Here is a 23,491-nt window from a genome sequence, read left to right on the forward strand (position 1 = left end):
CGCAGGAGTGCAATCATCAACACGTTGTTTTTATAAATGTTTAAAATGTTTTACACTTCGTTAAAGCAACATTAGCGCGTTGTTTGACTGGTTAAGCGCTGCGCCAACAAGTGTCTGGACCGTGCAGACCGATCAGGCCGCTCACGTACGTCTACGCCAAAGTTCCTTCATCAGCTTGAGTTTATGCCTCCAGTCATTTGCCGAAATTACCAGCTTGCCTGTGGTTAACGGAATACCAGACACGTTCGGCGCTACGACAGAATGCTCGCAACGCACGCTGCTCGATAGCTCTCGCTTGGGGTCGACAGCCAAGCAGCTAGCGGAGAGGTTTCGCGCGGGCGGGGACGGGCTCCGAAACATCCGGAAGTGGACGATGTGACGTCGCATCGTGACGCAGGACCAGTGAAGGCGGAGCTTAGCCCCGCTCGCTCGGCGAACGAGTTGAGGAGGAAAAGCATGGCTGGGGAGGAGGGTAACTTATAATCGCTTGTAGCTCCATTAATACGTAACGCTTCACTTAAATTGTGGTGCGAATGTTCTACTTAAGCTGTACCCTACGCGTCTACAAAATTTGTCCGAACCGTTTCAGGTGCCCTTTAAATATACAGAAAACAATGCTTCGACAGTTTCAGCTGAGAGCAAAAATGACATGAAATAAGTAGGCGCATCACGATACACATGGGGCATAGAGTCTGGGATTACTCTTCACATTTTATTTCCTTATTTGAAAGAATATAGCAGCCATGCTTACACCTTCAAGACAATGTTAAAGCCAGTTTTCGCATCAACAAAACTGCTCGACGCATTATCATTACGCCATACACTTAGCCTGCGTGTACAAACTTCAGACCTGCTTCTGGTAGGTAACGAGAGCATCTTGAAGCAATTCTAATCCGACTAAAGCATACATACTTCATGTATGCTTACACATCTTTCAGTGAAATGCAAGATCATTCACATGGCCGTAAAGCATATATCGCCGTACTCTACATTACAATACAGCCAGGTAAAGCTCAAGCGCTGTTCTGCGTTTTTTTTGTCCTCTCATCGTGTAGCAAAATATCCTGCTAACAACTCGAAGGATACGCAGCAAGCCAGTTTAAAGGTGACTTTGTAGCCAATGGTACTGAGTCGTAGTTATGAAGACGCGGTCGAAAGTTATAGCTGTCAGCACAAAACCGTAGTGTGCGGGAAGGGGAAAGTTTTACCACATCACGGAAAGCAGTTGAATCCTTTGCCAGGAGGGTCTCCTTTTGAGAGGCATGCGATTTATCGTAATGGAGTTTTATGCGACAATAGTGGACAAGTACATAGAGGACACTTAAAAAGGCTTTTCATTGCAGAAAAATATCGTAAAAAAGTAACATAGCGGAATGAATGATGAAAGATGCCGCATTGTTAAAGCGTTGCCCATGATAGCAACCATGTCACGTCCTAGAAAAGCAATATGCACAAGCAAAACGCAAAATAGAATACAGCCAGGCTTTGAACCTGAAAAACTAGCCCTTAAACCACCCTAAAGAGATTTGTTGCCCACACCGCAAAATAGCCTGCAACTTCACAAAACATTCAGCCAGTACCTAGGGAATTTCTTTTTTTTCTTTATTAATACTGTTAACCCTCTCTTGAGGGTTGTTACAGGGAGGGAAAATAGTAGAACACAAGCAAATTTGATATTTCATAGCATCAGGTTGCGTGCTCACGATACAAAGTATCATTCAAGCATTCAAACTTGTGCACATCCATGTGATCTACAAGAACATCAGGTAAGGCATTCCACATTTCAATTACACACGGGAAACAAGAATAACGAAAAACATCAACACGTGTGTTGTAAAGCTTGACGGCTCTGCTGTGGTTTATTCTCTCGCTACGATTTGCAGGGAACTGGGCATATTTTTCCTTTTTTATCTTCAAAACCCTTTGAAGTATCTTCAAAAAAATCTTAAGCCTGGCTTTTTTCCTTCGGGTTTCCAGCAACTCAAGCCCACAGGAACGCAGAATTCTTGCTACCGAGGCCGTCCTTCGGTACCTTGAAGCAATAAATCGAGCAGCCATTCTCTGAATTCTTTCTAGTTTGTGTATTAAAATCTTTTGGTGGGGGCTCCAGACAACGCAAGCGTATTCTAAAGATGAACGTATGAGAGTTCTCTAAAAAAATTATTTGGCATCCTCGTTGCATTTTCCAGTTTTTTCTTCGGTGAGTACAGTTTTTGTGACGCCGTCGAGCATAGGTTATTGATATGTTTATGCCAGTCTAAATTTTGTGAAATTTTGTCCCCTAAATAGTTGAATGTATCTAGATTTCCTAGTTTGTTGCTTGCAATATTATAATAAAATGGTGCCACACTTTTTTTGCTAGTAACATGTGTAAAAGTCGATTTGCTGCAATTGATTTCCATGTCCCATTTTTAACACCAAATGGGAAGGGAATGAAGAACTCGGTTAATTCTGATTTGGTCGTCAATGTGTGTTACCTAGAATAAATTAAACAGTCGTCAGCAAAAAGTTTCAATTTCACAGGGAACCCGACAATCTCTGTAATGTCGTTAATATAAACCAAAAACAGCAACGGCGCCAAAAGAGACCCTTGGGGAACACCAGAAAGCAATTCTAACGCAAAGGACAAGCACTCATCCACACGCACAACCTGCCTGCGATTGTGTAGGTAGGCTTCAATCCATTTTAGAAGAGTGTCATTTATTCCTACTTTATGCAACTTGAAAAGTAATTTATCAATTTACTTTCAGGTATTACTCGCTGTCCGATACCATGGTGCCACTTTCGCGATGGCTAGAACTTAACGCGATAACATGCGCGTCTGACAACCCCTGTGCTGCGCAACATACACGCATCGACCCTTCGTACCTAGCTTCATCAGTTATTAACATTCGTAGTATAATTTCTAAACGAACCGAAATCGTATCGCACTTGGAAAATAGTAACTGTGATATTTTGGCACTAACGGAAACTTGGCTCTGTGGCGGCGTGAATGACAGCGAAGTTTTTACTGATACGGAGGACTATGTCATTTATCGCCGAGACAGACATAATCGAAGGAGAGGTGGTGTCTTGCTGGCAATAAAGAAACACATCACTTCGTTTATAGTACCGATACGCTCCGCTATTGAGATAGTGTGGGTTCGTATAACATCGACACTATCAAAGTCACTTTACGGAGTGTGTTGCAGGCCTCCTGACTACTAACTTCGTTTCCAACTTGCGTGAGAACTCGTTCCAAATTCCCTAAAGCTGATATATTTATTATTGGCGATTTTTATTTCCCAAACATAGATTGGCCTAACTTAATAGGCAATTCACGTGCATCTAATGACTTTGTCTGGCTCATTCTTGATTTTTCTTTAGAGCAACTAGTCCTCCAACCAACGCGCATTACTAACTTCTTAGACCTTGCTCTAACCACAGCACCTAAGAGAGTTAGCACCATTTCAATCACTGATGGGTGATTGAAACGGTGCTCTATTAGGTTTGATGGATTTGATAGTTTGATGGGTATTAGGTTTTCGTGTTTATGCAATTTGATCAGATCAACACGAAAATTTTAAAGCATACAGTAGTCCCTTCGAGTACAATTCTTAGTCATATATTTCAGCAGTCACTGTCAACAGGGGAGCTGCCGAGTGATCAGAAAGTCGCCAAAATCATACCCATTTTCAAGTCAGGTGACAAGAACGATCTAATTACCGTCCCATATCACTAACTAGCGTTCCCTGCAAGTTACTCGAACACATCATTTTTACTAATGTCGTTCATCACTTAGAATGTAATAACTTCTTTTTTAAACATCAGCATGGATTCAGAAAAGGCCTTTCATGTGAGACACAACTAATTGAATTCACTACGGTTCTTTTTCAAAACATGGACGACAATGCTAAGACTGACTCAATATTCATCGACTTCTCCAATGAATTTGATCGCGTGGCTCACTGTCGCCTCATTTCTGAACTCAAATGCTTAAACCTTGATGAACTAAGAATTTCTTGGATAAGAAACTTTTATCTTTTCGAAAGCAGTCCACTGTCATTGACCAGTACTCTTCCCCTTTCAGTAACTTAACATCAGGCGTACCTCAGGGAAGTGTCCTTGGACCCTTACTCTTCCTGATTTGCATCAATGACTTGCCATTTAACATTACATCCAGTGTTCGACTATTCGCAGATGACTGGGTTATCTACCGTCAAATCCGCTCCCCCGCTGATCATATTGGTCTTCAACATGAGCATCAATGTGTCACTTACTGGTGTTTGGATTGGCAAATGATCCTAAACACTAACAAATGAAATCTGATGATATTTACTTGCAAAAAGTCCAACTCCGTTTTCAGTTACTCACTTGGCAATAGTATCGTCGCTCGCACAACTTCATACAAGTACGTTGGAATTATTCTAACACCTAGCCTTTGATGGTCATTCCACATTGAGAAAATAACGGCTAAAGCATCGCGCACTCTCGGATATTTAGCACGTAACCTTCGCAGCGCTCCTTCCCTCACTAGAAAGATAGCCTACCAAACATTAGTGCAACCGCAGCTCGAATTCGCAGCTTCTATATGGTCACCTCATCAGGCATATCCAATCCATCTTCTCGAGCCAATCCAAAATCATGGTGCACGTTTCATTGACAGAGATTATAGCCCATTTTCGAGTGTAACTAACATCAAGCTGTCATTGTCGCTCTCATCTTTGGAATCGCGCTGGAATTTAGCATTACTTTGTCTTCTGCACAAAATCATGCATAATGTACGCCCATCTATTTTACGACTCGTTCCTCCCTGCCGCACATCTAGATGTCTGCATAATCATCTCAGTGTCCAGCGCATCTTCGCTCACACCAATGCATTCAACTGCTCAGCTTTGCCACGTGCGATTGCACTGTGGAATGGTCTTCCTGACAACATCACTGACATTAACGACCCATTAACCTTCACACAAAATATCACTGCATATTTGGCTAGTACTTAGCTAAAATGAAATCGAGGGTTCGACGGAAGCCCGTCTGGTCGGGATGAAGCATTGAAGAAGTAAAACCAAGGACACCGACCAACATAGAAGTGCTAAAAAATGAAAAAATCTAAAAGACGTTACGGCTTCGCTACGGAAGCCTTGTTCACAATGGGATGGCGGAAGGTTCAAGGAAGCTTATGTATGCTTTAGAACGTGACGTAAGCAGCGCGTGTATGACGGTGGGAGGGTTCCCTCATTTCGATTAAGCGTGTGACGTGTTTTTTGTATCTCCAGTGACTCCAGATACAGACGCGATTTTTGGTTTCTTTCTTGGCCGATAATGCTTGAGCGATCCCAGTCGATATCATGGCCCGTTGCCGAGCACGTGGATGCAACGGGCCATGATATCGACTGGGATCGCTCAAGCATTATCGGCCAAGAAAGAAACCAAAAATCGCGTCTGTATCTGGAGTCACTGGAGATACAAAAAACACGTCACACGCTTAATCGAAATGAGGGAACCCTCCCACCGTCATACACGCGCTGCTTACGTCACGTTCTAAAGCATACATAACCTTCCTTGAACCTTCCGCCATCCCATTGTGAACAAGGCTTCCGTAGCGAAGCCGAAACGTCTTTTAGATTTTTTCATTTTTTAGCACTTCTATGTTGGTCGGTGTCCTTGGTTTTACTTCTTCAGTACTTAGCTAAAAACAAGTATCTGTTTAGTTTTGTTACTTTTAACTTCATTGTTATTTATTTATGCAAGCATTTGTTCTAGGGTTGTTTACTTTACTGTATACTGAAAAGCTAACACCTGTTCATTTACCTTCCTTGCTTTTTATCTTTATTTACTTCGCGTTCTTTGTTTATTATTTGATACTCGTTTGGCTCATATTTATGTAACAAAAACTATGTTTTTGCTCCGCTATTGTTATCTGTACCGCCCCCCTCATGCAATACTCCTTCTGGAGCCTGTGACATATATGAAATAAATAAATAAAACATTGTGTAAAACTTTGTCGAAGGCCTTCACAAAGTCTAAGCAGATGACGTCAATTTGTTCTTGGGCGTGTATAGCCGAAGTAAAATCATGAATTGTTTCTATGAGCTTCGTTACTGTAGAGAGTCCCTTTCGGAAACTATGTTGGTGCTTATAAAAAAAGTCGTTATTTTCAAGAAAAACGAGAATGTGCTTACTTATGATATGCTGTAAGACTTTACAAAAGACGCTACTTAGGGAAACTGGGCGATAGTTATTTATTAGCAATCGGTTATCGCTTTTAAGAACAGGAGTTATGAGTGCGCATGACTGCGCAACGCCAGTCTTGTGGCAAAAGGGAGTTTGCAATGACTTAACAAATATATTATTTAAGAAAAATGACACCCACTGCACGTATCGCTTTAGAAATTAGCTTGTTATTCCCTCCGGCCCGCTAGCCTTCTTAGAATCTAAAAGTAACAGGTGGTTAAACAAGCCTGCTTGAGTGACGACAAGATTTCCCATCCCACATGAAACGGAAGACTGCAGACAGGTGTCTGCGCAATTACTGCTAGGCACTGGAAAAAACTGATTGGAAGAAATTATTAAAATAACTCGCAATATTTCCTTATCGCGTTACTAATACATTGTTAGCTTGGATCTTGTTTATTTGTTCTTTTTCGTCATTCAGATAATGCCAGAATTCTTGAGGGGATCTTTTCATAAAGGTATTTAATGTTAGGTTAAAGAACTGCTCTTTTGATTCCTCCAGAGCCGTTTTCAATGCCCTTCGCAATTTAGACACCTCGGCGAAGGCACTTTGCCTTTTGCGTAAGCGCTTTGTTTTTCACCTAATATGAATGATATGTCGTTTAATCCAAGGGTTCCGTCGTTTTATATTTTTTCTTTTTGTTCGAGCTGGGATGAAACTATCAATGCAATGGCTAGTGATTTTCTTGAGGCGCTGCCATAGATCGTCAACCGATTCACAATCGCAGGCAAGTTCAAATTGGTTAAATGACAATTCTGACAAATAGAGAATAGATGTGTCGTCTGCCCGACTATAGTCCTTCACTTTTACAGGTATAAACGGCTGGGAACGAGTGCTTGCGCTCGACGCTATGTTTACAAGAACCATTTTATGATCTTACCGACCATCTTCCACAGACACTGTATAGTCGCCTTTTTCATTCGAAAGAAACACCAAGTCCAAAAATGACCGAGATTCAGGCGTTACCCTCGTGCTTTCCTTCACGATTTGCTTTAGACTGCGTGAGATCATTATTTGAAGCAGCTTTTCGCCACTAGAAATTTCTACATGCCCAGGTAGTAAACTGTCCCAGTTAATGTCAGGTAAAGTCCCCGTTCATTATTAGTATGGTGTTACGATCCAAATGATTGCATTGGAAATCATTCAGCTTATCTAAAAACTCGGGTGCAGTGGCATCCTTTGCATCCTTTTCATGTGCATAGCCTCAGTGCTCGCTTCGAAGATTTCCGTTGAGTGGTTTAACTGTGGAGTTTAAGATTTTTCTGCGAGCAAGCAGCCTCACCCTGACGAACAAAGCAAACAAACCATCATAAACATCATCACCACACACAGTTAGCAATTTTTCTACCTTCGCATGAAGCAACAACCACATATCATGCCCTACATGTTCTTTTCCCACAGTATCGGAAGCAGATGCGATAAAAAGCTGCTGGCAGGCATTGATGAATGCGAAGGGTGCAGGAACTGACAGGCTCCCAAAATCACCTCCTCTAGGTTTTTGTTCACGATCAAGTGCAAGAGAACTTGGCTTTGATCGGTAAAGGCTGTGTTCTCTTGCCTCAACTCACACTTATGCAACCCTGTAGCACACCTGTAGCCGTTCATAACTTAAGACACAAGCCAGCCCGCAAAATAGACAATGTAGTTCTGTACCATTGGAGATGAATAATCATGAGGCAGAACTACTGCAACTGGTAAAGATGTGGTAGTTGTACAGAGAGGAGGAGCGAATTTAGAAAAACAACCTGGGAGAGTGGCCAGAAGACTAGGCGTGTCAGCACAGTTGCAGCTTTCCCATAATTTGAAAAGGTTGCTAAACACAATATGTCTAAATGCCGCCTGAAACTGCCGGCAAGGCGAGTTGCTGTTCGTTCCAGATTTTGACCTAACTACTGCGAAGGTGTTTTCAAGTGCATCCTGGTTTATGTGTCTGGTAAGGCGGTATGCCAAACCATAGCTAGAGGAAAGGTGGTTCCACAACAGCAGCAAAGCCCACATAGTTTGGCAGAAGCCACGGATGCAAAGACGCTGCCGTTCACAGCCTAGAGCTTTGGTATTCTAGAAAACTGCAATACACTCCTCCGAAAACTCTTTATGCATGGATCCTGACCACATTGCAGATGCATGTGGTGACTTTCCCCACTTCTGTGAAATATTTAGACTATCAAAGAGCCTGTCGGTCCTCTCAATAAATCCGGAGGCGTGGATAGCCTCTGGTGGCGATTGCTGGAATGTTATATGCGAGCAAAATGCCGACACATGGCAGCAGTGACAGCGCAATGCTAAACAGTTGATCGTTGTACTGCAGGTTTGTGTGCAAATTATACACGCTCTGTAACCAGATAGTTTATGCTATCATTGCTGCATTTCTGTATAGCTGTGTATATCTTGTATCTGTATATCTTCTTTCCGCTGGTACTGTTCCTTTTTTTGCAAAGACATGACCAAAATCCGAGAACTTCGTGCTGAAATGAGGTTTCTCGCAGACAGCGTTAAATTTATGAGCGATGAATTTGTGGACATGAAAAAGAGGCTTAGAGAAGCCGCAAAAAACAGGGAAGCCTTTAAAAAGGATAATGAAGAGTGATGTGCTATGTGCAAGGAATATGAAAAAGTTATTCAACAACTTCAGACGAGAGTTGTTAAATCGGAGCAATACTCGGGTAGGTCCAAAACAGAAATTAAGGGACTTGTGCGACAGGACAATGAACGTGTTACTGAACTCGTTGGGAAAATTGGTGATGTGATTGCTGAGCCCATAACTCCTTCTGACATTGAAGTTTGTCACCGTGTGGTCATCCGAGAAACTGGTAAATCTAATGTAGTTGTCTATTTTAGGAGTAGACTTACGAGGGACAGTGTTCTTGAAAAAGCTCGGAAGTCTAGGTTGCGAAACAATCAGGTTGGAATTCCTGATAAAACCAGAGTACTTATTATTGAGCACCTCTGTGCCACCTTGAAACGTCTTCTTTCGCTGGCACTAGTAAGAAAGCGCGAATGCCAATGGCGCTTTGTCTGGACGCGAAATGGGGAAGTGCTTGCACGCAAGACATAGGCCAGTATTGTCGTCCCCTTTCAACTTTACAGCGTCTTGTGTGACCATTCGAATGTAAAGATGGATGAGCACAAGATTGGCGCTCTGGAGAAAAGAATTGCATGCAGGGGCTCCTCCGTGCTGTCCCAGGTTTATAGCGTGGTGTGTGACCATTAAAATGTAAATATGGATGAGCACGATACTGGCGTTCGGAAATGTGTTCTTTCCGACATTCTTTCCTCTATTTCTTTACCATGGCTTTTTCATATGCTGTGCTGAAAAGAGTAGCGAAGGCGAGCTGCGAGCGTTGTCATGGTCGTGAGCAAGTCCCAGCAAAGGAGAGCGTGACGCGCCTGTCAGCGGTGATGCGACGATAACTAAGCAGAGCGGCAGTGCTGCAACGACGACTAGCGGTGCGCCTCGGCGATCAATTAGCGGCGGCTCGGAGCGATAAGAAATCGACATGCTCCCAGGTAAGGAGGGATGCGCCCGCCCCCTGCGCCGGTGCCCCAACCCGGCACGTCACCACGATAGTGCGCGAATAAGCACTCTGCCAGCCGTTCCGCGACCATGCGGGATGGTTCAGTGACTTTCGCCCCTGCTGGTGCATTCTTGGACAAAGAGCACAAAACATGGGACTAGCTCTTTCCGCAAGCGCTGTTTGCTTACAGCACGATACTGCAAGACAAGACCCACATGGAGCAGTTCAACCTAGTTTACCCATGAAACCCGGCGATAACGCTGGACACCAAGCTTTCGCATGTCTCCGACGAAGGCCACTCCGACGTCCCTGCCTATCTGCAGCGCACCGAAGAAACCCGAAAACTCGCATTCCTGAGAATCAAGAACCAGTAAAGAAAGACCCTCAGACATTACAATCTTTGACGAGGCTGTGTGGAATACCAGCCCGTGGACCATGTCTAGGTTTTCACCCCACTGAGCCGACTAGGGTTTAGTGAAAAACTTTTCAGTCGCTATTTAGACGGCTACAGCTTCCTCCGAAGTATATGCACACTGGCATATGAGGTTGCGCCAGACGGCATTAAGTAATCACAGAAGCGCCGCTCGCGAGCTGAAGTAGTCCATGTGCGCCTTAACCCCTTCTGCCAGTGCTAACGAACACTCCAACTTTGTTTCTTTTTTTGTTATTTTTTATCTATGTGCTCGACTTCTTATATTGCCGAGTGAACATTTCCAGCGCCTTCTCAATGCCCTTGGCTTCCTCTGAATAAGCAGCCAGGGTCTGCGAATCAATCGAGCGAAAAACTTTTGCTTCACACCACGCATGATGAAGCAAACTTTCTTGTCCTCAGAGTTGTCCGGGTAGACGTGGCGGAACAGGCAGATCACCTGTCTCGTGTAGATCGCAATGTTCCCGTTTGTGAACAGCGCATGAGACGGCAGTATTGCTTGCCCCCTCAATTGCGGACGAAGCTCGTGAAGATGTTGAAAAATGTGCTGCAGAAGAGGTCACGCGTTCCGAGGGTGGACTGATAATTCTTGAAACACGTCCTGGGGGTGCCTTCAAAGAAGAAGTATAGGTGACGCAGCTTGTCGTCATAGTTCCATTTGTTGAATATAGCGATAGTGATCTTTTGGTATGCTTTGAGCCAGCTTTCCAGCCCTTCAAACAATGATCCGTGGGAGTTCATTTGCTCTCAGGGTTGTTCCAGCACGATGGGGCATGGTGTGGCTGCCAATATAGTTGTTCGTCTTCTCAGGACTTGCTCCGTACACCGGTAGCAATACTGACAACCTACGGCTAGCTCACTGGTCCGTGGCGGCGTTGGTGTGGTCTTCGCGGTTCTGGTTTGGATGCCGACTTTGCGGGGTTGTCGGGGAGATGAGTGCAAACACTTTCACCTGGTGTCACGTTGTAGCGGCGGTGACCAACAGAGTAGTGAAACCTGTGGATCATGAAAGTAACTCTTTATTCGGCGATTCTGTGCCCAAGAAAAGCAACCAACAGTCCGGTACAACGATAGCGGCGACCACCAGACGGCCATTGTCAAAAACACCATCTGCCAGTCAAGCACGTCGGCTTTTATACATGACTCATCGAACGTTCTAGCAACTTCATTGTCATTAATGATGCCCACATGCCTTCCAGAAGGCACTACACAATGCGTGTCGCGCATACAATCCGATTACGCGATGTTCGACAACAGCATACAGAACATATAAAGTTTGTGATAACGTTCGAGCACGTTCCAGATAATGCCGGTGCGACTTGCGCTGAGCGATAACATTAATTGGTTGGCGGGTGAAATTCAGTCACTGAGGAAGGGATTATGTACACGGGTCATCAGCGGAGAATCTGGCATGTAGCCGAAGAAACGAATGTCTCCTTATTAACACTACACGAATTACAAAAACGTGAATGCAATACCTTGCGCGGTCGCTACATCACTCGATTGCTATTGGCATTGCTGTCGACAGTTATCGTCAGATGAGTTATGCCGTAGTATATTTTGTTTCTTTGCTACATTGGATTGAGAAAAGTTAGCTCTAGCTGTCAGGGTTCTCAGTATAAATATTTTTTTTCTTTTGTTTGTTTAGAATGATGAACTCTCGAATTGAAGGAACTGTCTAGAATCTCAACAAAGGCTTTGCGTCCTTTGTTTATGCACAGTGTAATTATTGAATTTTATATTAAAAACAGGGAGCGATGAATCTTCTGTCTTGCTGTTGAGAGAACTAGCCGCCTTTAGGGCTTGTTTTATCAGAAGGAAAGCTCCCCATTCGGGCAAAACCAGTGGCTGTGAGCCTTTTCAGAACAAATAAATGAAGCCCCTACAGCAGCCATGTCCCCATAACAGGAATTTTCAGCATCCTGCGGTTGGAGAAACGTCTTGATTTTCTGACACACAGAAATATAGGCTCCAGGCGTAGTCTTGCAATCAGCCGCTAAAATAATTGCTAAAAATAAATAAATTTGCCCCATATACCCTTCCAGCAATCACATATAGCAACACTCGATCAACATTCTCAACAAAAAAGACGGCTTTCCAGCAGATAACCGCCGCTCCTGAAGTTGTTCAGCTGTTTTCGAGGACAATGTAACAATATTTGAAGCTGTAGAGACAATACATATGCATCACTCATACATGAGCGGGCTGTCAGTATCTCTATCGGACAAAGAACTGGGCTTCCATGAATGTGGCGGCGCGAACAAAAGGCGATAAGTGTCATTCAGCCTTTAAATCAAAGCTTGTGTTGCGCAACTTCCCACCTGATCGTGGCTGGTGCATCTGTGTTGCTGCCGATTATATTGTCCCTACATTACGTATCTAATTGGGGGATCAAGCCTGCTGTCACCCAGCACAGTAGCAAGATGCTGCAAGTGTTAGTCCACGATTTCCTTTTTTCTTTATTGGACATTAGGGAACAGTCATGCGTAGAAACGCCTATCGGACCAGCGCCAGCTATCTCTAAAATGTTATTTCCGTGTGTGTAACATTCTAAGTACTATGTGTGTGCAAACACATGTGCGCCCGCGCGAGTTACGCTAAAGACACTGGAATGAAATGGTCGAACTTAAAGCACTTGATCGACCGCGCTAAGTAGGCGTCGCTTCACATTCATTACACGATGTGTGTTCAATCGGTGCCACTGTTTGACTTTTCAATACCATACATTCGATAAACAGTTCTCTTGGTGTCACTGGTTCCTTATTAATTTAATTTCTCTTGTTTTCTCAACAACAAACTGCAGTGGGAACTTAGCAGTCATGTTTACTTTTCTCGTACTCCAGCGTTTCTTTTCATTGCGCTATATTCCTCACACTAAACATGACAAACCAATCAGCCCAATCCACTACTAGTTTTTTGGTGTTCTCGCATAAATGGTCGCACCTCGCCAGTTGTCAACCTAGGGACGAGTGAAAGCACTGACCACGGTAAAAAGTTAGCGTCATTTGCCTCAATTGACACACCAAAAATTTCAACCCGGTTACCTTCAGGAAGGCACTCGATGCCAGCTGCTGTGAGGCATCCGGGCGGAAAGGTGTATCGCACTCGGTTTTCGTCTGCGCAGAACCGGAGCGAAATTGAATTCGCTGCACCTTATTAGAACGTAAAAGCGTGCGAAAGCAAACTGCGTTATACACCATCAATAAACGTGCTAAGGCCCCTTTACTGCCTTCATTTAAGTGTCGGTAAACAACTTCGCAACCGATGGGCGCATGAATCCGGTACTCTAGTGTAGGCATGCCAGACACGAGATCGACTCAAGACTTGTGTATATTACCCTTGTGGTATGCTGACTTTTTTATAAGCCTACTATTAATTGATAGTGCAAGATAACGTGCTTGAAGAAGCACAATTACTGAAACTCTATAAAGATACAGTCTAACTTATTACCTTCCTAATGTTTTACGGAAAACTGCTGTGGGACTAAATCCTATACCTTGAACTGAATTTCCTTTAAAAGAGACGCTCCGTGGTGATTGTGACAAACTTTGCGAGCGAATCATTGAAACAATAGGAATTTCCCTTTGCTTGCAATTAATAATGTATAGCCGAGGCGCAATGGCCACAACTTCTGAATGCAAGATTGTATTGCTGTAAACAATTTTTTCTTCTTTCGAAGTAAGACTTTCTGCAGAAAAAGACATTTAATATGCCTGTATTTACGTGTACCAAATGCTATAAAGATTGCTAAGGAGGGGCTCTTGCGCAGATAACCGTGTACTCATCCAGACACGTTAGTGTACTTGCATACCACTTCGAAGTAACTCTGCTGTCCAGCATACATGTGACATTAAGCTTCGAGCATAAATCGGCAGTAAAATTTCATGGGCTGCCTCTATTATTTCTCTCATTATGCCCGACTTCTCTGGTTAATTCAACAACTTTTTATTGGCCTGTATACCCATGCTTCTTAAATTGCAGCTAATATAGGTTGTCACTCTGGCGTGGTGCTATTGAATTCCCAACGATTACCAATTCCTTCGCGAACGTGAGTGTCACAACGAAATGTAGCATTAGAGAAAATTGTAAGGCTTAGTTTTCAATTATACACTATAAAAAAGCACTGTGTTAGAATGATGTAGCGTGTCTTTGTGAAGACCTCGCTTTTGACTGTACCTGCTGTTGAAAAACACATAAGGATTTTTTTTAATAAACTAGAGGATTGTGCATTAGTTTGCACTGTGAAAATAATGCTAAAGAATTATATTGCATTACACATGCATATTATAAACATGCACTATATTGCACGCGTCACAGTTATTTGTATAGCGTTCACTTAAACATGTTACAATAAAAGCTAAGCTTTGCAGCAATTCAAACATATGTGTTGCATCTACCTGTTTTTTCATTGATTTCTTGGTTCTCCCTATCCCACAGTGACATAGCTGAGCAGGTGCAACGTGCTTATTCTCTCTACCTTTCGCTTTTCTACTATCACACCGCAGCTTGGACAATCAGCGAGCAAATTTAGGAAGAAGGTTTAGCTTGGTACTCGTCCTATCAAATGCATGAGAAAGAAGAAATATATTTTTCAGAAACTACTGCACTGATATTGAGATCGTTTGTTCCCCTGAAGCAACCAAGGTAAGTCTACCGACTGGAGCAAGCGGATCTTTATTTTAAGGGGTCATTTTTTACTTAGATTGCTACAAATGCGGAGACTGGATAAAACTCAAGTATCGAATTGCCAACGCTATTACTCCGCAGTGAAAAACGGTATCACACATCTGTAAATTCCTCCTTGTAATACAAATACAGCGGACATAACTGTTGCGTTATACATCACCCTCAAACGTACTATAAATTTGTAAGTACAATTTCTGCAAGACAATTGTAAACATTGCAACAATGCAACGCAAAGCCTACATTATCGTACAAAATTTAGGATCTTTATTGCTTTAACAGAAGCAGTTAACAGAACTATATTTCGGTGTTGGTAAAAAGTTACGTATCTGTATGTACTATGCAGCGATTGTTCCTAAATTTGCTGATTTTCTGGAATTGTTTTATAAAGTTCCGTGCCACAATAAAAATGTATGATAAATCAGAACGCACAAATTCCGATTTCGTACTGAAATACGAATATTTTACCTAAATCGGTCAGCTGTTGTTTCGCAAAAGCATTTCCACATTTTACATGTATTTGAATAAGAAATTAGAGTAAAAGCTTCCGTGTAACAATCCAACGGAGCTGAACATTCGAGGAAGGTGAAACAGGGTAACGCATTGTCGAGTTGCAAAGGGCTCCAGGAAAGTCCATTATTATTTCATTTCCATATTTTCTTAAATGCAACAGTGAGTGTGTTGCCTCATCTTCGTGATATTTTGAAAATTAGGTTGCTGAGAAAAATCACAGTTCTGCCGAAAAGGTAAGCATTGATTGCAGTAGCAAAGTATTTAAACAATTACTAATTATGAGGCTCTACGAGCCAAAAGCACTTTCTGAGTACGAGGCACGCCATGTGGAAGACTCCGGAAATTTTACCACTTAGGGTACTTTGACGTGCACCTAAATCTAAGTACACGACTGTTTTCGCATTTCGCGCCCATCGAAATGCAGCCGCCGTGGCCAGAATTCAATCTCGCGACCTCGTGCTCAGCAGCCTAACACCATAGCCACTGAGCAACCATGCCGGGTATCATTTATACAGCTACGCTATGTAAACGTGCAAGGTCATCTTGGCATTCGCTGGAAAAACCTGTGATATGAATTTGAAAACGGCGTCGTAATCTCCAGTCACAGTGAACAGCTTACACGTGAAATCATAGAGGTTGACAAGATACAGTGGCTGGGTGACTTCGGCATCATCACGCCATCTATTGCCCTCACCAAAAGCGAAATCAAGTATCTGGCTGTGATGCAATAGGGATTCGCATGTGACAAAATACAAAAGTTTTGTTTCATTACTGTTGCTCACGTATATAGTTCTGGCAATTTCGCAAATAAAGATGAGTTGAAGCGCCTGTGTTTTCTTCCTTCAGTCCTCGTCCTTTGTTCTGTGCGCACATGTGGATTCACGAAGTAAGGCTAGTAGTTTTATAAGGGAGATACACTGCAGTAAACATTTGCTTACAAGCTATATTATATATTGTATTCAAATAATATAGAAGCACGCTTTCATGAGCACACAGGCAAATACGGAAACATCGTAAATGCTGACTGCCTACACTCGCCCTTAGAGCGCTGGCGCTGTGTTCTCACATGAGAACTAGACGCGCGAGAACACAGCGATCACGAAGCCATCAGGTATCTCGTGTCGTGGTGCCTTCGAACCCATCACTGCTTGCTCCGGTGGCGGCGCTCAGCCGGAGCAGAAGAGGAGATGCGCACTGTAACGGGCTTTATGCTTACTAACCTGCCCCCTAAACGACCTCCTAGAACTTGCACATTTCCTCCCATCCCCTCCCTTGCACACTTGAGAAGGCCACGCGCACTCACCGCCATTTTCCTTTGCCCGGCTTAGACGACGCCGTCGCATCAGATCAACATGTTGTTTGTCTCACCTTCGCAAGTTTTCCCTCACATTTACAGCATACGGCGAGCGGCCGCGATGTTATTGTACTTGGAATTTGTATGGTACGTCCCGGCGATGCTGACGACTGCGGCGGAATAAGATCTGGAATGCCTATATCATTCATTGAGGAATAAAAGAAGAAATCACCTCCCAAGTTCTGGGTACAGATGGTGAATCAGTGCAGCTGAAAGGTGCGTCCCCGGTGTCTATCCGGGTTAATCCAGACGGTTGTTAAACTACTGCTTGTAAGCTACCGGATCCGCGGTACGCCGTTGCTTCTTCCCTAAGGCTGCCCGAGCCTTTTATTGTGCCCAGGCTGCAGCATCGGAACAGCGTATGCGAGTTCATTCCCGGTTCTCCTCGCGGTGTGGCTGATCGAAAGTAGGCAGCTTGCCTGCTCTTCAGGAGTAAATATTGACATCTGTACCTCTTTATCGGGCGACCACTACTCACCACCAAACCAATGTTATCGCACAGCGCAGGACGTGTCTGTATGTAAAAGATGTTTCTGGAATGTTATTGATGGTTCAAGCCGCTGTTTTTTCCCGCAACTTGTGTAATCTGATTGCATGTATGCGCGACGCGAATAGTGTAGAACTTTGTGGAAGACACGCCGGTCCTAGGTGTTACTTTGGAACATTCGACGACTCATAACTGCGAGTCGGCCTAGTTGGAACAGATTCATTTAAAACTTTTTGTGCGCAAACAAACAAGGACGAAGAATAGGAGCAACGCAAGGACGAGTGCTTTCTAACAACTGGTTTTATTTTTGAAGAACTACCTGCTCAAATACCCACAGATCTGCGCGATCTAGTCAACAGAGCACGCCTATAGCGCATATGATAACTGCAGATCTGCGCGATCCAGTCAAGAGAGCACGTCAATAGTACACACAACACTTGTGATAAAAAGACGTCGACAAAAGCCACCCGGTAAACCTAAAAACAGCAAGGTGCATAAAACAACCACTACAATAAAATGCGTTAAAGATGTGATGATAGAAGCGAATTTTTTTTATCTAACAATGAAACAGAAGGATGGCTGATGCATTTTTCGTTTTGTTTTTCAATCCAGTGTGCTTCCACAATTTCCCTAGCGACATAGGAATCAAACTGCTAGGGAAACTGTGGAAGCACACTGGATTGAAAAACAAAAAGAAAAATGCATCAGCCATCCTTCTGTTTCATTGTTAGATAAAGAAAATTCACTGCTATCATCACATCTTTAACGCATTTTATTGTAAGTGGTTGTTTTATGCACCTTGCTGTTTGTAGGTTGACCGGGTGGCTTTTGTCCACGTCTTTTTATCACGAGTGTTGTATGTACTATTGACGTGCTCTCTTGACTTGATCGCGTAGATCTGAGGGTATCATATGCGCTATAGGCATGCTGTGTTGACTAGATCGCGCAGATCTGTGGGTATTTAAGCAGGTAGTTCTTCAAAAATAAAACCAGTTGTTAGAAAGCGCTCGTCCTTGTGTTCCTCCTATTCTTCGTCCCTGCTTGTTTCCGCACAAAAAGTTTTAAGATGGTTCGACGACTGATCTATAAAAGCCGATGCGCTTGACCCGCTGATCAGATTTTCGACGATCGCCGACTGTGTGCGCCCCGCTATCGTTGTGCTTTAACTGTAGACTGTCTTTGTGGGCGCAGGTTCGCCCAATAAAAGCTAGTTTTGTCTTTCACAGTATTGCTACTGTGTTCTTTAATGTCACTACCACGTGACATCTGGTGGAGGTGCTTTTTGTCTATGTACCAGACGCCCCCGACAAGCCGTGATCCAAGCCCGGACTGCAAAGAGAGCACAAACCTAGTCCCGGACCATCGAGGAAGCCATCATCTACAACAGCTGCCCCCGGAGTACGGACTTCTACCTGAGAGGACCAAAAGGTTGTGGCATAGGCAACCACAATGACAGGCCCAGTGTCACCCATCGTACTCAAACAACCAAGAGAGCCCCTATCTCCGGTGGAGCTACGTCGGAGGGTCCGCAAACCTGGCTTAAAACCTTCGAAAGGATCTCGACCTTCAACAACTGCACCTTTGAGGATATGCTGCGACATGTCCACTTATCCTTGGAAGATGCCACGACGATTTGGCTCGAGAGCCGGGAGTCTTCCGTTGCAACATGGGACCTGTTCCGCAGTAACTTCCTGGGGACGTTCACGAGCGTTGTCCGAAATGAAGGGCCGAAGTTCTGCTGGAAACCCGAGGCCAACTACCCAATGAGACCATCGTCATCTTCGCAGAAGAGATGATCCGTCTATTTCGGCACGCCAACCCGGAAATGTCTCAAGAGAAAAATACGTTTCTTGATGCGATGCGTAAAGCAAGAACGTTTCGCCGAACTAATCGGAAACCCACCGAAGACCGTAGCTGAGCTCCTTAAAGAGGCTAGGAAGATTGAGAAAATTTTAGAAATGCGCACTAGGCAATATAACCGCCAAGTGCTCACGCTTCAGTGCGCCATCCAAGCGCTGGGCTCCATTGGTCTCCAAGAGACCACCAGGGCCACTGTGCGCAAAGAACTCTGCAAGGCCTTGCCTTCGTCGCAGCCTAAAGTAGCTTCGATCACTGACATCGTGAAAGGTGAGGTTCAGCGATCAAAAGGAGTTCCTGTGGTGCAACCTCAATTACCCTATCCTTAGCCGGAAGCGATGACCTACACCGCCGTCCAACGCCGTCATGGTCCCCCTCCGCGACCGCAGCAGAACCCTCTAACGACGCAAATACGTCGCGCGCCGCCGTCACCGCCCGCAAGGCAACCCGTCGCTCCACGCAACTACGCGAGGAAGACAGACATTTGGCGAGCCCCCGACCACAACTCACGGCGAAGATACACATGTGTACCGCAGATGCCCATACCACGACCTGAGATTGCGAGGCTTCGCCGTCAACGCACAGTGCCCGAAAGAAGGTGAACGGCCTCGTGACATCGCCGACTACCTCGCCGCTACTCAATGGAGCCCTCGATGGCCGTCCCGTTCACCGTCCCCAGGCCGCTACCTTTCGCCGCAGTGCCGCCCATAGACTGGCCCAGCCCGGGGCCGGTCAACGAACCCATATCCGGAAAACTAAAAGCAGCTACAGATAGAGGTTCGGTTACTCTTCGTCGAACTGACGAAGATCATCCGCCGCCGAGGAAGATGCCGAATTAACTACCTCAACGACATAACCACACGCCGCCGTCCCGACGAAGTGTGGATGCGAAGCATACGACGAAGAAATATGACCTGACGACGTCTCATACCAGTCACAGGTCAATGCGACATAGCCCTAATCCGGCGCCAAGACCTAACTGTAACGCAAGACAAAGAACCACCTACCTCGACATGTTTCTCGACGGCCATGCAGTCACCGCCTTAATCGACACAGGGGCCAATTACTCCATCATGAGTGGACATATCGCCGCCCAGTTCAAGAAGGTTAAGAATGCATGAAAGGGCCCTCAAATTCGGACCGCTGGAGGACACCTTATTACGCCGACTGGAATCTGCACGGCAGGGTAAGTCCATGACCGGACTTACCCTGCCACCTTCGTTATCCTCCAACAGTGTTCACGAGACGTCATTCTCGGCATGGACCTCCTGAAACAACACGGCGCAATCATCGACCTGATGTCGAAGTCTATAACGCTGTCGGAAAATCGAGCGATACCATCGGAGAGCTCTAGTAGTCACCATGCCTTAGGCGTGCTCGAAAGTCCAATCAACATCACGCCTCGCTCCAGCATTGTCATTTCCGTCGGCACCAAAACTCCTGCCGATGTAGAACGCGTAATCCAGCGTGATCAAAGTCTACTGCTAGACCTGGAAACTTGTGCCGCAAGAGGGATCGCTCGACTGCACGAAGGAAAAACTGAAGTGTTGCTCACAAATTTCAGCCACGAGTTCAAACACATCAACAAGGGCACTTCGATCGCGTACATCGAGGAAATTCTGTAAACCAGTTATGCGTTTGTTCTCTCCGGTACTGCCGCATCTATCCCGACGACCATAGTTCCCGAACCAGACATCGACGTAGATCTAAGTCTCCCAATGAGCAAGCAGCAGCAGCTCAGAAGTCTTCTCCGACGATACAAGTACTGCTTTTCAATGTCATCAATGATTCGACAAACACCAGTTGCAAAGAGCATCGCATAATAACCGAAAAGTGCACTTAACCACTCCGCCAGAGCCCTTACCGAGTTCCGACGCGAGCTCCTGAAGCTATTAGGCAACAAGTTCACGAAATGCTCCGCGACGACTTCATCCAGCTGTCGAAAAGCCCGTGGGCATCTCCTGTGGTCCTGGTGAAGAAAAAGGATGGAACCCTACATTTCTGCGTCGATTATCATCGACTGAACAAGATCACGAAGAAAGACATATACTCCCTTCCACGGATAGACGCATTGAATCAGCTCTGCAACACGAAATACTTCTCGTCGATGGACCTCAAGTCTGGCTACTGGCAAATAGAAGTCGACGAAAGAGATCGCGAAAAGACCACCTTCGTCACGCCAGACAGCCTCTACGAGTTCAAGGTCATGCCATTTGGACTGCGCTCGGCGCCTGCAACAATCCAGCGCGTCATGGACACGGTGTTAGCAGGATTGAAGTGGCAGACCTGTCTTGTTTACTTGGATGACGTCGCCGTCTTCGCCGGAAATTTCGACGATCACCTTAGGCAGCTTGTGACAGTACTAGAGGCCATCAAGTCATCAGGGCTCACACTGAAGCGAGAAAAGTGCCGCTTCGCTTACGATGAGCTTCTGTTCCTAGGCCACGTCACCAGCAAATCCGGAGTACGCCCCGACCCGCAGAATACAGCTGCCATCGCAAAGTTCCCGCAGCCCATCGACAAGAAGGCAGTGCGTAGTTTCCTTCGCATGTGTGCCTACTACAGGCGCTTTGTCAGGGCCTTTTCACGCATCGCTTAGCCGCTAACCCATCTAACCAAATCTGATGTCGAGTTCTGTGGCAAACGCCGCAGGCCGACGCATTTCAAGAACTAAAACGACGCATGCAGTCACCGGCGGTACTTGCACATTTCGACGAAGAAGCCGATACCGAAATCCACACTGACGCCAGTAACCTCAGCCTCGGTGGCTTCTTAGTCCATAAGAAAGGAGGACATGAATGCGTAATATCTTATGCTAGCCGGTCACTGTCAAAAGCGGTATGGAATTAGTCTGCGACTGAAAAGGAATGCCTCGTCATCATTTGGGCAACAGCGAATTCCGCCCTTATCTATGTGCCAGGTCAATCAAAGTCGTCAGCGACCATCACGCATTGTGTTGGGTAGCTAACTTAAAGGACCCTTTAGGACGGCAGTCGAGGGGGAGCCCAAGGCTGCAAGAATATGACGTCACGGTAATATACAAATCCGGAAGAAAACACTTCGACGCCCACTGCTTATCACGCGCCCCCATCGATCCCCCGCCGGAAGAGGACGAGGACGACGACGCCTTCGTTGGGATAATAAGCGCGAAAGTCTTCACTAAACAGCAACGAGCAGAACCGGAGCTAAAAGGCCTCGACGAGTATTTGGAAGGGAACACCGACGTAGTAGCTAAGGCATTAAAGCGCGGATTGTCTTCGTTCACATTACAAAGCAACCTGCTCGTAAAGAAGAACTCACCAGTCCGCGCCAGCCACCTGGTTGTTCAGTCAGTGCTGCGTGCAGAAGTACTGTACTCCCTACATGACGATCCAACCACTGGGCACCTCGGATTATCCCGAACGCTGTCGAGGATACAGGAAAGGTATTACTGGCCGCGTTTAATCACCGACGTCACCCATTACGTCAAGTCATGCCGAGACTGTCAGCGACGCAAGACACCACCGACAAAGCCAGCAGGATTACTACAGCCGATCAAACCTCTTTGCGGACCATTTCAGCAGATCGGTATGGATTTGTTGGGACCACTTCCGGCACCAACATCCGTAAATAAGTGGATCGTCGAGGAGACGCACAGTCTCACCCACTTCGCTGAAACTAAAGCTCTACCAAAAGGCAGCGCAGCCGAAGTGGCGAAATTTTTCTTCGAGAACATTCTGCTGTGACATGGTACCCCAGAAGTCCTGATCACGTACAGAGGAGCGGCTTTTACAGCAGAGCTCAGCCAAGCCATTCTGAAATACAGCCAGACAAGCCACAGGAGGACAACTGCCTACCATGCGCAGACGAATGGTCTCACGGAGTGCCTGAACAAGACCCTCGCCGACATGCTAGCAATGTACGTCGACGTCGAGCACAAGACGTGGGACGCGGTCCTGCCGTATGTCACCTTCGCCTACAACACGGCGGTGCCAGAAACAACACAGATGACGCCATTCAAGTTGGTTTACGGCAGGAAACCGACGACGACGCTTGACGCTATGCTGCCACACGTAACTGACGAAGAGAATGTTGACGTCGCTAGCTATCTCCAATGCGCCGAAGAAGCCCGACAGCTCGCCCGCCTACGGATCCAGAACCAGCAGCGTACTGACAGCCGACACTACAACGTCCGATGACGCTCCGTGAAGAACCAGCCCGGTGACCGTGTTTGGGTTTGGACCCCTGTACGCCGGCGAGGACTGAGCGAGAAGCTTTTGCATCGCTGTTTCCGACCGTAGAAGTTCATCCAACGTATTGGCGCACTGGACTATGAGGTTGTGCGAGACGGCATTTCGCTATCACAGCGGCGCCGCTCACAACGTGAAGTAGTCCACGCTGTACGACTCAAGCAGTACTACCAGCGTTAATGAACTTTGGGATTTCGCGTAACTGA

At 45.5% G+C, this 23,491-nt stretch overlaps 1 protein-coding gene across 1 annotated transcript in view; it reads right to left on the reverse strand.

Annotated features, from left to right (window-relative positions):
• Positions 1-23,491, reverse strand: part of LOC139047299 (uncharacterized) — a 1,527,628-nt gene that overhangs the window by 1,254,095 nt on the left and 250,042 nt on the right. The window contains exon 6 of the mRNA XM_070521114.1: positions 13,207-13,278. Coding sequence (XP_070377215.1) covers positions 13,207-13,278 — 72 coding nt within the window. The remainder of the gene's footprint in view (positions 1-13,206; positions 13,279-23,491) is intronic.

Source organism: Dermacentor albipictus, chromosome 7 (assembly GCF_038994185.2).
Source record: "Dermacentor albipictus isolate Rhodes 1998 colony chromosome 7, USDA_Dalb.pri_finalv2, whole genome shotgun sequence".
NCBI classification, from domain to species: Eukaryota; Metazoa; Arthropoda; class Arachnida; order Ixodida; family Ixodidae; genus Dermacentor; species Dermacentor albipictus.